Raw genomic sequence first — 15,602 nt, forward strand, 5'->3', positions numbered from 1 at the left:
ATGACCGAAAAATCCAATGGTGTGAAGAGCTCCCCAGCTAATAACCACAACTATCATGCCCCACCTGCCATCAAGGCCAATGGCAAAGATGACCCCAGGACAGGGAGCAGGTGAGTCCACTGAGACTTCCTTCCTTTCGTCCATCCCTTCTCCCCCTCTCTTTATTTCTTTTGCTCGACTGGGTATAGAATCCGGGCCTTGCATATATGAGGCAATCCCTCTACCCCTGAGCTGCCCCCTAGCTAAGAGTGGATGACTTTATCTATGACCCAGAGGTTATATGCTACTTCCTTTCAGCTCTGCCATATTGTCATTTGGCTCTAGGACACCCTCTGAGGGGACCATAAGATTTTTAGGTAGGTCTCAGGAGGAAATCAAAGTCTTACTAAGCTACCCTGCTCAACTCGGTTCTTCTCTGCAGGCCACAGTCTGCAGCGGATGATGACACATCTTCAGAGCTTCAAAGGCTGGCTGAGATGGACACCCCACAAAGAGGAAGGGGTGGCTTCCGAAGGTGAGTCCCCACCACTGACCTGCTGCTACTTCTTCGGCCCTCGTCCTTGCAGCTGTTGTAGATTTGATATGGGGGTCTCATGATCTCAGGCTGACCCCAACTGAGGATGACTTTGACCTTGCTCGTCTCACCTCCAGTGTGGAGATTACAGGCATGCACCACCATACCTGGTTTTATGTTGGTGACTGAACCAAGGGCTTCGTGCATGCTAGGCTAGCGCTTGACCAGCCAAGCTACATCCTCAGCTCTCCACAAGGCTTTTCTATAAGACCCTAGAGGCTTGGACAACCCAGCATTTCCGTGAGACAAGCTGGGATTGTCCTGGGGACCTTCCCCTCATAGTTGGCTATCTCAGCATTGAGGGGATATACCTTTAACAGCAGAGGAGCATATGTAGAGGGTCCCAAAGTTGCCATTACAGTTTAATGGGCTCCATTGGGAACCCAGAAAACCTGGAGAAACCTTTATCCAGGCCTATCCTGACTTGACACAAAGTCCATCTTGCCCTGAAGGTCTCCTGTTTGTTCTTTACAATGAACTGAAATGGCACCTTACATGGGAAATCTTCGTAGAACATCCTCTCTCACAGGATGCATTCCGGGTCATGCACTTACCCTCAATGCTGGCTGCTTTCCAGCTCCTAGTATACAGGAAATCATGGCCTGGCCTATTTCCAGGCTTCTCTGTTTGTCTTCCATGTCCTTCAGCAGAGGGCCAGCAGTCTGGGGCCAGCCTTCCACGCTCCCTCTTTCTCCCCTCTAGGATCGTCCGCCTGGTGGGGGTCATCAGAGAGTGGGCGAACAAGAATTTCCGGGAGGAGGAACAAAGGCCCGACTCATTCCTGGAGCGGTTCCGGGGGCCCGAGCTCCACACCGTGACGACACAGCCGGGAGATGGAAAAGGCGACAAGGATGGCGAGGGAAAGGGCGCCAAGTACAGCCGTGCACACTCTGGGGTTCTAAGCATGCAACGGGAGAAGTCCGTGGGAATTCTAATGGCTCTACCAGAGCAGGCTCGGGCTGTGCCAAGCTCTGTCGCCGTCGACAAGGAGCTGGGCAGAGATGATCTGCTATGCTGTTGTTATTTGCTTTTTCTATGGACATTCACGTTGTCCTTATGCATAGCCATTCCAGTAGCCATGATCTCCTTTCCAGGAGAACTTCTGGTGGCTTCTCTTGCCTTAGCTGCCTACTGGCTAGACACCCTCTTGCTGCTCATAGAGCAAATGTTGGGGTGGGGGCTCAGGCCAAGGCATGTCGCTCCCAGCCCCAGCTCTAGCAGCCAGTAAATGATGATAAGAGAGGCTGTAATCTGAGTACTCCTGAGGGAATGCCCGCAGCTCCACTGTGATCAAGCATATGGGTCATGCGGGCCCTGGAGGACAAGACCCACATGACTGAGCAGGAGCAGGCAGGAGGGCAGAGAGGGCTGAGCCGGCCTGTCTGATGTTGGAGGAATGAGTGGGCGATGGTGGATGTCTGGCCAAGTTAACATTCTCCACCTCTGGTCATTGGAGGGAAAAGGCTCATGCCAAGTTAGGATGTAACATCTGGGAAAGTGATTTGGAGGCTGGAGGCCAGGAGGCAAAGAGGGAGGGGTGGGACGGGCAGGAAGCACGTGGAGCTCCTCTCTCTTCCCAGGGGGAAGGGTAGAATATGAGAATAGGCCTAAGCTCTATTATCATCTTGGCATACTTCCTCACCCACATCTCCTGAAAGCGCTGCTGTTGGCATGCCCTCTAGGCACAGCTCTTACAGAAGCCAGAGAAGCCAATGAGCCCTTCTATGGTCAGAGTGAGACAGGGGACTGGCTGGGGGTGCCTAAAACATGGAACCCCAATCCAATTTAACCCTCCTACCACGTATCCCCTTAATTATTCTGGGACTCTTCGTCCCCAGTACTGACTGGCCTCTTTTTATTTCTTCAGGAAGAAATTTGAACTATTTGTCTTGGATCCAGCTGGGGACTGGTACTACCGGTGGTTATTTGTCATTGCCATGCCTGTCCTCTACAACTGGTGCCTGCTGGTGGCCAGGTGAGCCTGGGAAGGACCAGGCACAGCAGCGCAGCCCATGGGAATTTGTATTTAGGTCACAGTAGTCCCAACTGTCAACAGCGTTTACACCAATCTGTGCTTCTGACTTTCCCAGCTGTCCAAAACACCTTTATCTAACCTGTCACCTCCAACTCTCCCCACTATCCAATATGCCATCAAGGCTTCACATCTGTTCTCCTGGTGTCTGTGATCTACTTTTTCATGCATGTTGGCCAAGATGAAGCTTGTTAGAAACTGGGATTTGACTAAGGCCACTTCCTCTTCTAAACCTTTCCCAATGGCTCCCCACTCTCCATGTAATAGAGTTCAAGCCTAAGATGGCATTTAAGGCCTCTGGACTTGGTTTTCCTCTCATCGACAGCATTTTCCATAACTCTGTACAGCTTACCTCAGTTTCTCACTCAGCAAGGATTTGTCTGAGTGCTTTTGGGGTGCTAGGAAGTGTGCTCTGTGCTATGGGGAGCAAGGTTGGCATGATGTCTGCTTTCCTGTTGCCCTCAGCTGGCACACAACAGAAGAAATGACTAAGGTGATTTGGGACTAGTGGCAGCCATCAGAACAGGCCCCTCTGAGACCTTCACCAAGGTCTTCTTGGTGGGAGACAGTCAGCTGTTTAGATATGTGAGCTTGACAGAGGGAGTATTCTGGGCAGAAGAAACAATATTTGCAAGGCCCCTATCTACAGATAGCTCAGTGTGGCTGGACACTATGGTCTAGATTGTTCAGTACACTGTGTGGGAGTTTGGTCTAAATGTGACCATTCCTCCTGAGGAGTACTATACTTGCTGATCACCGGATTTCTCCCCTACGTTACCTCCTCCCTAGGCCCTTTCCTAAGATCTACCCACTTGGTGGCTAATCCTTGACAATTCTTCCACAAAGCTCCTGCAGCATCTAACCTTTCTCCATTCCATTGTCCATTGCCTCTATCCTAAACCTAGCAACTTCCCACATCCTCATCTCATAGGCCAGGCTTTCATGTAGGGTGCTCAGTAGGCATGTACTGAAGTGATAAGCATGGAAGCCAGTCCAATGGTCTTCTATTGCCTTATTCATTTGAATCCCACCATTAAGCATGCCAATTCTAGGGGCCTGGGATATACATGAGCCATATGGTAATGGCCACGAAGTGTACTTTGTCTTTCTGGAGCTCACCTTTCAGTGGGAGAGGAAGACAAGCAATGGTCAGCAGTGATGGACATACAGTGGTATCTACTTAATGGAAAGGGTTGGGGTAGAAGTCAGTAGTCATAGGATTAGGAGATGGGTCAGTGATTAAGGCTCCTGCTGCTTCAGCAGAAGGGCCTGAGACTGCTTCAGTTGCATTCTCCAGAATCCATATTAAAAGCTGAGTGTGGGCATAGTCATCCACCTCTGTAATCTCAGCCTGCCGGGGGATGGAGAATCACTAGAGCTTGCTGACTGACAAATGGCAGATCCAGGCTGAGGGCAAGACCCTGTCTCAAGGAAATTTGTGGATGAGTGATACCCAAAGTTCTCCTCTGGCATCTGCACATACATACACATACCACACATAACCACACACACGTGCACACACGCACACAACCGTCCCCACCCCCAGGCAAATAATTCACTAGGCATTAAGTATCTTCTGGGTACCAAAGGAACCTTGACTCACCAGTGTCCCTGGCGGCCATTTTAAGCCATGTACAAGCAGCCACACAGCTTAAGGCCTCCAGGAGATTTTAGTGGGCTAGGAAGGTGACATCAGCCATGTCCTCTTGCAGAGCCTGCTTCAGTGACCTACAGAGAGGCTACTTCATGGTATGGCTGGTGCTGGACTACTTCTCGGATGTGGTCTACATTGTAGACCTCTTTATCCGATTGCGTACAGGTGAGTACCAAGGATACATACAGGTGGCTTCTTAGGGCCTATGTGATCGATAGACATCCACAGGGGAGAGGACTGAGCAGTTTGTTCCCTGTTGAGTATCATCTCATAGGGAGGGACAGGCCTGACAGCCGAGGTGACATGCTGCCTTCTACCTCTATTAGGCTTTCTAGAACAGGGGCTGCTTGTGAAAGATCCCAAGAAGTTACGAGACAACTACATCCACACCCTGCAGTTCAAGCTGGACGTGGCTTCCATCCTTCCCACGGACCTCATCTATTTTGCCGTGGGCATCCACAATCCTGAGGTACGCTTTAACCGCCTGTTACACTTTGCCCGCATGTTCGAGTTCTTTGATCGCACGGAGACACGTACCAGTTACCCCAACATCTTCCGAATCAGCAACTTGGTCCTCTACATCTTGGTCATCATCCATTGGAATGCCTGTATCTACTATGCCATCTCCAAATCCATTGGCTTCGGGGTTGACACCTGGGTTTACCCCAACATCACTGACCCCGAGTATGGCTACTTGGCCAGGGAGTACATCTACTGCCTTTACTGGTCCACGCTGACCCTCACCACCATTGGGGAGACCCCACCGCCTGTGAAGGATGAAGAGTATCTGTTTGTCATCTTCGACTTCCTGATTGGTGTCCTCATCTTTGCCACCATCGTGGGAAACGTGGGCTCCATGATCTCCAACATGAACGCCACACGAGCAGAGTTCCAGGCCAAGATCGATGCCGTCAAGCACTACATGCAGTTCCGCAAGGTGAGCAAGGAGATGGAAGCCAAAGTCATTAAGTGGTTCGACTACTTGTGGACCAACAAGAAGACGGTCGATGAGCGGGAAGTGCTCAGGAACCTGCCGGCCAAGCTCCGGGCTGAGATCGCCATCAACGTGCACCTGGCCACCCTCAAGAAGGTCCGCATCTTCCACGACTGTGAGGCTGGCCTGCTGGTGGAGCTGGTACTGAAGCTTCGTCCTCAGGTATTTAGCCCTGGAGATTACATTTGCCGCAAAGGGGACATTGGCAAGGAGATGTACATAATCAAGGAGGGCAAGTTGGCAGTAGTGGCCGATGATGGCGTGACGCAGTATGCCTTGCTTTCGGCTGGGAGCTGCTTTGGAGAGATCAGCATCCTTAACATCAAGGGCAGTAAAATGGGCAACCGGCGCACAGCCAATATCCGCAGTCTGGGCTACTCAGATCTCTTCTGCTTGTCCAAGGATGATCTTATGGAAGCGGTGACTGAGTACCCCGATGCCAAGAAGGTCTTGGAGGAGCGGGGTCGAGAGATCCTGATGAAAGAGGGGCTGCTGGACGAGAACGAGGTGGCAGCCAGCATGGAGGTGGATGTGCAGGAGAAGCTGGAGCAGCTGGAGACCAACATGGACACCTTGTACACGCGTTTTGGCCGCTTGCTGGCAGAGTACACCGGAGCCCAGCAGAAGCTCAAGCAGCGCATCACAGTGTTGGAGACCAAGGTGAAGCAGAGCCACGAGGACGACTACTTGTCAGATGGCTTAAACAGCCCCGAGCTGGCTTCTGCCGAGCAGCCGTAGGCAGCAGGGCTCCACGGCCTCTCCAGCCTTGCTTTTGGCCAGGAGCTAGCAGAGCTGTGTAGATCTGCAGAGGGACGAGCATCCCCCTCACGTCCCTCCTGCTCTCCCCAGGGCCTTGCCTAGGCTTCAGGTGTTGGTGTCCAAGCTTGTGGACAGGGTCGATCGTGTTGGGTGGGCTTCCAGGAGCTTCAGCCCACCCAAGTCTGAGAAGGAAGAGGTAGGCAGAGGAATTGTGCTTGAGGGGTCTGCCCGACTCCCCTCCTTGGCTTCCTTGTACCCAGCCATTCTCCACTTAATTCTGGACACTGCGCTTTCCTTCTTTTTTTTTTTAAAAAATATTTATTTATTTGAGAGTGACAGACAGAGAGAGAGGGGGAGAGAGAGAGAGAGAAAGAGAAAGAGAATGGGTGTACCAGGACCTCCAGCCACTGCAAACGAACTCCAGATGGGTGCGCCACCTTGTGCAGCTGGCTAATGTGGGTCCTGGGGAATCGAGCCTCGAACCGGTGGTCCTTGGGCTTCACAGGCAAGTGCTTAACCACTAAGCCATCTCTCCAACCCTGAGAAATATTTTTATTTTTTTTTATTTATTTGACAGAGAAAGAGGGAAGGAGGGAGAGAGAGAGAGAATAAGTGCACCAGAGCCTGCAGCCACTGCAAACAAACTGTAGATTCATGTGCCCCCTTATGCAGCTGGCTTTCATGAGTCCTGGGGAATTGAACCTGGGTTCTTTGGCTTTGGCTTTGCAGGCTTCACCGCGAAGCCATCCCTCGGGCCCTGGCCACTGCATTTTCTAATGTGAGCTCCTAATACTCCATTTTCATGCACACGCATGCATTTAAGAGGTAGCTGAAGACACTGAGCCACAGAGTCTATGTCTGTCCCCCAGGGCAGGCCAGGGCTGTGAAGGTGATGGTAGCTCACTCAAGGTGCGCTTCCCTGCTGCGGAGAGAAGGAGGTGGCTGGCAGCTCTGGCCATCACCTCTGTATGCAGACACATTCCACAGAGCTGTCGTGAAGCCTGGAGGTGGTGGTGGTGGGGAGATACTTTTCAACTTAATATGTGAATGAGAGCCACTTAAAAGTTAATAAATTCCTTTTAGCTACTTGTGGTTATTGCTCAATGCTGCCTTCCACATTCTTGCTCACTTCACCTAGCCCTTTTCTCTATCTCTCACCGGAGGCTTGCACCCTGGCATAATTCTACTAGCTTCCAGTGCCTGCTTAAGCTCCACCTGTCTTTTGGGACCTATCGTTTTTTTTTTTGTTTTTTTTTTCATCAAAACAGCAGCAAACTTAAAAGGGATTTATTTGTGAGTTCCTATATATTTAGCTTGTAAATATAAGACTGTAAATGTATTAAGAGACAATTTCTGTTAAAGTTTTCATTGTGTTTCACTTCAAGTACTGCACAACTTAAAATCTGATAAAGGATTTACATTCGATTATCTGAAACTCCCCATCTCAGACTTTTAATGTGGTGGGTGACTTCATTTCCATAGATACCACCAGCAGGAAAGTCTCTTTTATGGCTCCTAGGACTTCCGTTAATTAGTGTGCATACAGTTTTCATTCTCTAAGTCATTGCCATTGTCATTGCTATCTTCATCACTTTCTATGGGGATGCCAGTAGCAGCTGAAGCACCTTTAGTTTCTATCTTTGGGAGCAGATCCTTGGAGAACACCCTCTTGCCTGTACGCACTCCCCTCCTAGGCAGTCACTCTCTCCTTGGGGCTCCCACACTGCACAAATCCTTCCCCTCTCGTGTGGTTTCCCTTCCAGCCTCGGGGCCCTTTGAAGGTACAGCCAAGACAGTCTCCCCCGCTGTTCTGGCTGCAGGTTTAGTGACACGTATGGCACAGAGGAGACATTCAGAGGCTATTTATTCACCGCAAGAGAATGGGAACACACAAGTGAGGGAGCACATGGACTCAACTTACTGCTCACACCTGCCAAGGGCCACGTCTTAAGAGAAATGCTGGCTCCAGGGAAGCAGATATCTTATCTGGTCATTACCAGAGAGTTAGCAGCTTGAGAAACAAGTGCTGGTTAGTGGATATCATCTGCAGGTAGACTGAAGGGCTTTCAAGTTCAGGTACAATAGGCATTCATTTATTCATCTATCAGGGAAAGTAGATATCAAATTTCCTCTCTTGATCATTCTAAGTATAGATCTCAGAAGTGTTAGGCATAGTCACATTAGATAAAATTCATCTTCAAAACTTTGGTTTATTTATTTTGAAAAGTTCAGTATCCATTAAACAACTCTCCATTCCGCTCCTCCCCCTTGCTTCCAACAACCCTCATTTAGTTGTCTGTCTCCATGGATGTGACAAGTCTAGGAACCTCACATAGGTAGAATCATGCAGCTTTGTCCTTTGTGTTTGGTTTATTTCACATTGTATAGTGTTTTCAAAATTCATCCATGCTTGTTATCACTTGTTATATTTCCTTCACGTTGTAAAGGCCAAATAGTATTTCATTGTGTGGATAGAATCCATTTTGTTTATTCATTCATTCATCTGTTGATGAGCTCTTGTTTATTTATCTATTAATTTGAGAGAGAGAGAGAGAGAGAATAGAGAGAGAGAGAGAGAGAGAGAATGGACACATAAGGGCCTCTAGGCACTGCTAATGAACTCAAGACGCATGTGCCACCTTGTGCATCTGGTTTTACATGAGTACTAGGAAATCAAACAGGAATCCTCAGGCTTTGCTGGCAAGTGCCTTATTCGCTGAGTCATTTCTCCAGCCCCGAGTTTTTGTTTTTTCCTACCATTGGGCTATGGATATTGCTGTCCATGGATATATCTTTGAGATTCTGTTTTCAGTACTTTTGGGCATATACCCTATGGTAACTCTATTTTTTACCTTTTTAAGAAATTACCATACTGCTTTCTGCACTGTTTGTTTCTCTGCGCCCTCACCAACATTTATTCTTTTCTTTCTGGGGTCCCTAGCCATCCTAATGAGTATGAGACACTTCATTGTGGTTTTACCTTGCAGTTGTCTAGTAAGTCATGATTCTGTGCATATTTTCACATCCTTGTTGACCATTTTTTTGTGCATCGTTGCTGCAGAAATATCTTTCCAAATTCTTTGGCCATTGAGTTGAAAATTGTTCAGAGTTCTTCACTTATTATAGCCATTGGCACCTTATTGCATGTGTAACTCTGGTTTCCCACCTTGCAGGTTACTGTCTCCCTCTGTAGTTTCCTGGCTTCTAGCAACATGTCTTAACCAAGGGGAACCTCACTTGACCCAGGCTCAGGTCCTGCTCCCTAAGAGTGGCTGCAATAGAGAGATGGCATTTGTGATGGGACAGTATGCTGTATGTTCTTGTGTGTGTGTGTGTGTGTGTGTGTACACACACACACACACACACACACACACATATATGTAGAAAAGTGCCCCTTCAGCTTAAGAAGACCAACCAACAGGAGGGAGATCCTTTAGAGACCTAGCTAGCTGCTTGCCAAGATGCTTGTTGCTACGGTTACACTAAGGAGTTCATTTTTCAACCAATGCCGGAACATGGACAAGGTGTCATTTTTGCAAGCTTAGGATGGCACTGGGGCCAGAAGTGGTGGGTGGCTACACTGAAAATGCTGGCCTTGGATTCAGCCACATTTTCTCCATGGAGCCTGGGTCATTCTCTGTCATTGCGCATGCCTGCTTGGTTTCTGGGCATGAAGCAGACGTGCAGTCTTGAGGCTAGTTCTGCCAGTGACGAAGAAGCCCATCGTTTTGGGTCACTGGGGAGCTCAGTGGCTCACAACCCAGACTTCAGGGCTCAGTTGCCTTTTCTCCATACAACCTGGTGTCTAGCTGCCTGCAACATTTGCTATGCCTGAAAAGCCTATGTTTTCTTAATGTTGAGTGAAATTGTGTATGTGTGTGTGTGCGTGCACACACGTGTGTGTGTGTGTGTGTGTTTGTGTGTGGTGTTGTGTTTGTACATCTCTGTGGACATGTCCTAGACACCTGCGTAAGCTCTTGGACGTCAGCCTTGGCAGACAGTGTCTATTTCTGACCAGCCCCCTCCACTGCTCTCTCAGCAAGATCGTGACTCTCCGCTGCCTGTTGCTGGCCGCCGCCCCCGCCTCTTTAACAAGCCGGAGCCTAAGAACTGAAGTACATTTTCCATGATGTGCTCTGTTTATCCAGCACAGCCTGATGTTCTCTGCTCTTAATTTACAAATGTTTAAATTGGAATGTTCTTTATTTTCCTCTGAAAATCCCCACAGAAGGAAAATTTCCCATTTGTATACGGCCATTCTTTTTCTTGTTTCTGCATCACAGACCCTCTATAGAAAATAAAGCCCCCTTGCCTATGACTACATCCCCGGCCCGTCCTGCCTGACCCTTGGTGGCCCCTGCCTGTCTTGCAAACTGCCACCTCCACTGCGGCTTGTTCTGAGCCCCAGCCCCACAGCATTATTCTATACGTTCCTGAGTCTGGAACTGAAGGGCATCTGAGACATGTGCTTCTTCAGAGGGAGGCAAAAGTGGGGTCCTCTCCATTGTTTAGCCAGGAACAAGGGAGTCTTCAAGGCAGAGAAAAGGAGCCCAACCACCAGAGGGCGCACGGACATCAAAAAAGTGGGGTGGGTTCTCCTTGGTGACCCCCCCAACCTCACCAAGTAGAAGATGGAGAAGGTCCTGCTGGAGCACTTAGGTGGTACCCCCAGGGTCTCACACAACTGTTGGACCAGTCTCTTTCCCACAAAGCTTCACAGAAGACCCTCAAATGCCCACAGAGCTTCCTCAGTGTGAAGGCCAATCAGTGCCTCAGGCAAGTCCTACTGGATGTTGGAAAAGGAAGGAATGTTAGGGGCGAATCGCAAGGAAACATGGACACTGTGGTTGTTATTTCTTATTTGAATGTGGATTCAAAACAAGAAGGTCTAAAATCCTTGGAATTATGAGTAGTATTGCTTAACATTGAAGTACAGGATAAACTCACCTATTGAGTGTTGATCTAAATAAAATTAATACACAAATACTGATTCTGATGTCAAATGAAAGCAATATGCACTCGATTGTGTGTATCCAGCCTCTACTTGACACCACCATACTAGCTCACAAATCACGGTCTTCTTTTTTTGAGAAAGGGTGTCATGTATCCTAACCTGGCCTTGACCTCACTACGTTCCTGAAAATGACCTTGAACTTCTGATTTGCCTTTACCTACAGGGTGCTGTAACTACAGGTATGTGCCAACACATTGGATTTATGTGGCCCTGGGGATTGAACCTTGGGCTTTGTGCACGCTAGGCAAACACTCTACCCACAGAGCTACATCCCTAGCAAGGTTCACTTCTTGATTACTTTTCTGCCAAGCTTGCTCATTTTCTCCATGTTGGAAATGACATCTTTCCAGTTGCTCTAGTCAAATCCACTGAAGTACCCAGTTCTTCTCCTTCCTTCTTTTATTACACTCAATCAGCTAGGAAGTCTGCCCTGCTTCATTTCCAAAGTCCAGTTCGTATCCACGCACTTACTTCTATGCTTAGAAATTCCAGCAGTCTTCCGACATTCTTGTGATAAGCGTCTAAACTCATGCCTGTAGTTCCCTGGTTCTATCCAACAGATAGGGCTCACCAGAGTCTTTTACCCCACCAACGCTTTGAGGTGCTGGCTTCCGCTGCTTTTTACAGGAGGTTAGACCCCCACTTCTCAGCCTCATCATTCTGTTGTTCTTAGTCTTGGTATGCAGCAGACACTAACAGCAATCCTAGAGCACCCCAAAAAGAACAGCTCAATCCTACTCCTTCCCCCCAATTCCTCCTTCAAAGTTACCTCAAATGTCACCTCCCCCTGAGGCTTTCTTTGATCTCTTCTAAGGAGTTTTGGAGTGTCTGTCTCCAGTCCTCATCTGTATTTGTGACTTTCCCCTTCTTTCCTGAGGACAGATCTCTTAGATCTCTGAGAGATTCATGTTGCCCACCTGCAGCCCAAATTAATGTAGTAAGTGTGTGTGTGTGTGTGTGTGTGTGTGTGTGTGTATGTGTGTGTGTGTTCAGTCCCTAGAGGGTAAGCCAGAGTTCTTCAACCACAACAGGGAACAGGGATAGGCAATCATGGGATGCCATCTGGTCCCAGTAGGAGGAAGGGTGTGCTATGACTGGCTGGAGATTTATTGGCAGGTCATGTTCACCCTGGAATGGACTGCACTGCCAAATACTAAGTGATTTTGCTTCTCTCGGAGACAGACATTTCTCTGGAAGGACAATCTAACCCTGATTGAAGGCCCACCATGAAGCTAGCTTCAGGGAGGAGGAGGATGGAGATACACTTCTAACCCAAAGTTTGCTAAGAACAGTTCCAAAAGGGGCTCAGCACAGAGGCTTGGGGCCTCTCCTCCATCAGCTGTGTTTACATGTGTGCACATGCATGCATGTGAGTGTGGGCATGTACGTGTCACACAGTGCATGTGTGGGGATCAGGAAATAGCCTCAGCTCTCCATCCTTGTTTAAGCCACAGTCTGTCGCGCTCCCATGAGGTGAGCTGGCTTGCAAGCTTCCAAGCATTCTCCTGTCTTCACATCCCATCTCATCACAGCAGTGCTGGATTTGTGTGGGCTCTGGGGATCCAAACATGTGGGTCTTCAGGCATGAGCAGCAAGTGTTTTTTACACTGAGCTGTGTCCCCAGCCCTGGAAATTTCAACTCCAGGAAAACTGGGACTTCGTGCACTAGGGGAGTTGGGAAGGAGCATATTATCTTTTAATTTTTTAAATAAATATTTTACTTATTTAGTTATGAGAGAAAGAGACAGATAGAGAGAAAAAGAGAATGGACAAACCAGTGCCTCTAGCAACTATATATGAACTCCAGACATATGTGCCCCCTTGTGCATCTGGCTTAGATGAATCCTGGGGAATTGAACTTGAGTCCTTAGGCTTCATAGGCCAATGCCAGAACCGCTAAGCCATTTCCCCAGCCCCATATCATCTTTTTTTAAAAGATATTTTTTGGGCTGGGCATGGTGGTGCACGCCTTTAATCCCAGCACTTGGGAGGCAGAGGTTGGAGGATTGCTATGAGTTCGAGGCCACCTTGAGATGACATAGTGACTTCCAGGACAGCCTGAGCTAAAGAGAGACCCTACCCCCTTGTGCATATGGCTTACACGGGTCCTGGAAAATAGAACTGGGATCCTTTGGCTTTGCAGGCAAACGCCATAACCGCTATGCCATCTTTCCACCACCCCCTCCCCGGGCATATCACCTTTATACCCAGTGAAACCATCTTTCCTTGGATTCTCTAGGACTGATGAGAGCACACTATTTCCCAGCAGTTTCAATGTAGCTCAAACTAGTTAATGCTTTAGGAGTGCCTGGGCATGATACTAGTTTGCCCTGTGGGGACAGATTCGTCCCTTGAGAACTTCATATTGATCTCATAGGATGTGAAAGAATTGGCTTGGCAAATAGGATGGGGTGCTGGACCAAGAAGCCAATTGAGCAAGGATTTGAAAAGCAAGGCCAAGGATTAATCAGTAGCTGGGGATTAGTGGAGTCTGGCTGGGAGAGGGTGGAGTCTTGCTGGGAGGGGGTGGAGTCTGGCTGGGAGAGGGTGGAGTCTGGCTGGAAGGGGGTGGAGTCTGGCTTGGAGGGGGTGGAGTCTTGCTATGAGTGGGTGGAGTCTGGCTGTGAGTGGGTGGAGTCTCTAAATGGGAGGGGTAGGGTAGAGTATGAAACTAACCCTTTCTGGGCTAGCATAGATCTGAGAACTAAATTTGTCTCCCTGAACTGAACAACTTAATTTTCTTTTGGGGCTCAGTTTCCCAGTTATTTAAAGACAGAGTTTTTCAGAGCCCTTTGCAGCCCTCCTGGGGGCAGGAGGAGAATAGATTTGTCGTAATTCATATCCTTGTATTATTTTGTTCAAGTGTTAACTTCCAACAAGGCCTTTGGAGTTGCCAGTTTCTGTGGATCAATGTTTTTAATTAGATGGGTTTTCTTGTTTCTTCTTTATTGGATTGAGTAAGCAAATTAAATTGAGCAATTTGTTGTTGGGTCATCTAAATGCCAACTCGATTTCATAACCTGGTCTTGTGCCATATCCTAGTCCTTCCAACTTCTTCCCCTAGTGATGGAACCAGAGGCCAACCAGGGGAGTGGGAATCCCAGGGACTGTATGTCGGTGGCTCTCTCTTTTGAGCATAGTCCAACTCTCCTTTATTGTCTGGGGAGGTCAGATGGGCGCTTAGAGCGCTTTAGGATGTGGATTGGATGGGAAGAGTAGTGAGGTGTTAGTAATTGAAAAATTTTACACTTGTCCATGGTCAAGAGGCAGCCTTCTATCTACACCTGTTTCTCTGTGTGGTGGGCATTGTCTCTGGAGACCTTTTCTTTCTGATATTTGGGGGCACTCGGGCTCTGGGGCAGTGGGAAATAACTTATTACCAACATGCAAGTGGCCTGTCTGGTAATGGACTCAGGTACTGGCAGCCTGGGCGCCATGGACTTGCCACATTGCCTCGGTAGGGGCCAGCAACACCTTGACCTAGCTCCTTCAGGCTCCAGAACGGCTCGCCTCGTGCTGTTCCTTTTCTGGCCGCAGAGCAGGGTGGGGGCGCTCTAGCGCCATGAGTGGAGCGTGCCCCTGGCGTCCTAAGCCCTGATCCACTCTCCGGCTCACACCCTGGGAGCCCTTCTTCACGATCTGAACTCAATTGAGAGGGCCACCCTAAGCTACACGGGCAAGGGGACATTAGGAAGGACAGATGTGGGCATAAGACGTGGCAGGACTCTTTGTGACTGTCTGCCCTAAATCTCCCCATCCTCACATCTTCGTGAAGTCTGCTCCTTGCCCTCATCTCTTACTGCAAGAGACGCTATGCTGCTGAGCTGTGGCTGGCAAGGTGATCCGTTCTGGGAGTGGGCAGGGCGGGGGGCCGCTAGGACATTTTTCTTGCTCCTGGGCTGCAAGAGTGAGCAGGCAGGTCTGCAGACAGGCTGCCTAGACCTGTTGAATTTGGACAGGCAGTGACAAGAGGTGACAGACTACAGCACAATGGCTGGAGGGCTCCAGCAAGGGATGGGGGCAGGCATTTGAGGCACAGAGCTTGGTAAATCACATTAACAAGGCGAGAACCTGCGCAGGCAAATTGGGAATGCAGACAAGGCTCTGAGACTGCGCTGGCTGTCTGCCCATGAGTCATCTCTGCACATCGATTTCATCTCGAGCTCTGCAATAGGCAACGTGTCTCGAAAGAGCTGCCACCTCGGAGGCCCTCCTTGGAAACCACTTTGGGGTACCGCGTCAGTGGCTGGGGAGCATTTCTTGTTCACGACAGGCCCCAAAGTCATGGTGATAAATACTTGTGGGGTCTCCCACAAACTTAGGTGTTCTGAATGCTTGATTCCCAGCTGATGGCAATTTGGGAATTAACACCTCCCAGAGGCAGTGTATTGCTGGGGGTGGGCTTATGGGTGTTATAGCCAGTTTCTCCTTGCCAGTGTTTGGCACACTCTCCTGTTCTTGTTGCTCATCTGATGTGGGCCAGGGGGTGATGTCCACCCTCTGCACATGCCATCGTTTTTCCTGCCATCATGGAGTGTCCCCTCAAGTCTGTAAGCCAAAATAAATGGCTTTTCC

General features: G+C 49.0%; 1 protein-coding gene across 1 annotated transcript; it reads left to right on the forward strand.

Annotated features, from left to right (window-relative positions):
- Cnga2 (cyclic nucleotide gated channel subunit alpha 2) lies at nt 1–5,992 on the forward strand. The gene is made up of 6 exons (XM_004668916.3): nt 1–110; nt 422–514; nt 1,277–1,447; nt 2,442–2,549; nt 4,319–4,425; nt 4,587–5,992. Exons 1-6 carry the CDS (start codon nt 1–3, stop codon nt 5,990–5,992), a joined length of 1,995 nt encoding a protein of 664 aa, XP_004668973.3.
- Nucleotides 5,993–15,602: the final 9,610 nt, after the last annotated feature.

The sequence above is a fragment of the Jaculus jaculus genome, chromosome X (genome assembly GCF_020740685.1).
Source record: "Jaculus jaculus isolate mJacJac1 chromosome X, mJacJac1.mat.Y.cur, whole genome shotgun sequence".
NCBI classification, from domain to species: Eukaryota; Metazoa; Chordata; class Mammalia; order Rodentia; family Dipodidae; genus Jaculus; species Jaculus jaculus.

Excerpts from the sequence above, each read along its gene's own strand:
- Cnga2 (XM_004668916.3), top strand. The coding sequence starts at position 1 with ATGACCGAAAAATCCAATGGTGTGAAGAGCTCCCCAGCTAATAACCAC. Across the intron at positions 515-1,276 it reads GGAAGGGGTGGCTTCCGAAG|GATCGTCCGCCTGGTGGGGG; the intron begins GTGAGTCCCCAC and ends TCTCCCCTCTAG. Across the intron at positions 4,426-4,586 it reads CTTTATCCGATTGCGTACAG|GCTTTCTAGAACAGGGGCTG; the intron begins GTGAGTACCAAG and ends TACCTCTATTAG.